This window comes from Perkinsus marinus (assembly GCF_000006405.1).
Source record: "Perkinsus marinus ATCC 50983 genomic scaffold scf_1104296967842, whole genome shotgun sequence".
NCBI classification, from domain to species: domain Eukaryota; phylum Perkinsozoa; order Perkinsida; family Perkinsidae; genus Perkinsus; species Perkinsus marinus.
Genome location: NW_003203396.1, coordinates 223,517 through 225,031, shown reverse-complemented (window position 1 = coordinate 225,031; position 1,515 = coordinate 223,517). Strand labels below are relative to the sequence as shown.

General features: G+C 42.0%; 1 protein-coding gene across 1 annotated transcript in view; it reads right to left on the bottom strand.

Moving 5' to 3' along the window:
* Positions 1–1,309: 1,309 nt before the first annotated feature.
* Positions 1,310–1,515, bottom strand: part of Pmar_PMAR004233 (hypothetical protein) — a gene marked incomplete at both ends in the record, with an annotated part of 1,810 nt that continues 1,604 nt past the window's right edge. Inside the window, one exon of the mRNA XM_002768595.1 lies at positions 1,310–1,356. Within this exon, the coding sequence (XP_002768641.1) occupies positions 1,310–1,356 (47 nt within the window). The remainder of the gene's footprint in view (positions 1,357–1,515) is intronic.

Here is a 1,515-nt window from a genome sequence, read left to right as displayed (position 1 = left end):
TATGTATTGGTGTTGTGTTTGTAGTCGGAGAGGAAACTGGTATCACACTATTGTGTTGGAAGTATCTATGAACAACTTGAAATTCATTTTGTGAAGACTTCGTCAATTTTAACACTCACTTACTTTGAAGTGTGTGAACGATCTCTCCTGCATATATTTTGGGTAGTAGTGATAGTAATTACCGCTACCGAGAATTGAACCTGGCTCTTCCCCTTCGGTGTAGCAACATCCTCCCCGTTCCGCTAGTGTTTTAATTTGAGACTATGTGAGATACCTCATCATATATGGCCTCTACTGTATAACCCTAAAGATATGAAATATTATAATTAACTAAATATGCAATACATCAACTTTGCTCGCTCACTAGTTTGGCCTAACCACTCTACCATATTACTGTAGAATGTTTCTTGTCCAATATCATTAAGTATTTTAGTTGGTAGTCGTGGGAAGTGGTGGGAAAGTGTGAGGCGTCGCTACAGAACTTGTGATATCCGAAAGACTCAACCTCAGAGTTTTGTTAAGAAACTCTCCGTAAAACGCGACGTTGAATGCTACGCTCCGCATTAGTAGCAGTGAAGTTAGGGAATTCTCTAATCTGCCTCAGGGAGTCAACTCAGTGCTTTCTGGGCCAGAGACTAGTGTCGTCATGCTGCAATCTACTGATTGCGTTGGCGGTCGAGTTTGTGAAGCGTGGGAAGACTTCTATTTGTCTCCATCTAGACCCCGGCCATTATTCCCACAATGAAAGGAATGCCGATCGTGAATCTCTCCCTGATCAGCTGTAGTCTCTAAGCAGGAATAACAAAATTCAACACTCGAACAAACACAAGAGCGGCCTTATCACAATGCAAATCTCCACATCACAACAACAACAACAATGATCGTTATAAACGCATAGCATGTCGGCATATAATCTTGTAAATCGAAAACGAAGTAAAATGAGAAGTTGATAAAGTTGTAATTCATTATTCGGTCCTCAGTAGCTTCCAAGGATTCGTCCGAGCGTGGGGAATACAACTACCCCATCCAACTTCACAACGCCACAGTCAACTCACTGTTTCGTCCAGCTGTTTGATAGCCGATTCAGAGACATTATGATACTCATCGCACAGAGCTGTAAAGCTCGCACCGAATTTATCCTTGAATGTCCGAATCGCGTGATTGCATTGATTTTTAAAATTATCTACTTTTCTTCTACAAGGGAAACCACATTTAATATAACTAATAGGGCGAAATTGAACGCTTCTTAGAGGATCCATACAAGTATCCTCGGAACTCAGTTGAGGGATGTTGTGATACTTCAAGCTGTTTACAATGTCAGGACTATACCCCTTGGGAGTAAGCGACCGTGAGTATCTGAATTGCAGACGTCAACAACGGTATTGGCCTCGTCAACTAATAAGTATCCTACGATGTTTCGAATGCCGGATACTGGTCTGTCTTGGGACAAGTAATCGTCTCTGTTTGGATGACGTCGCCGACGATGTAGAAGTCTAATGCTGCCGAGTCATCTTC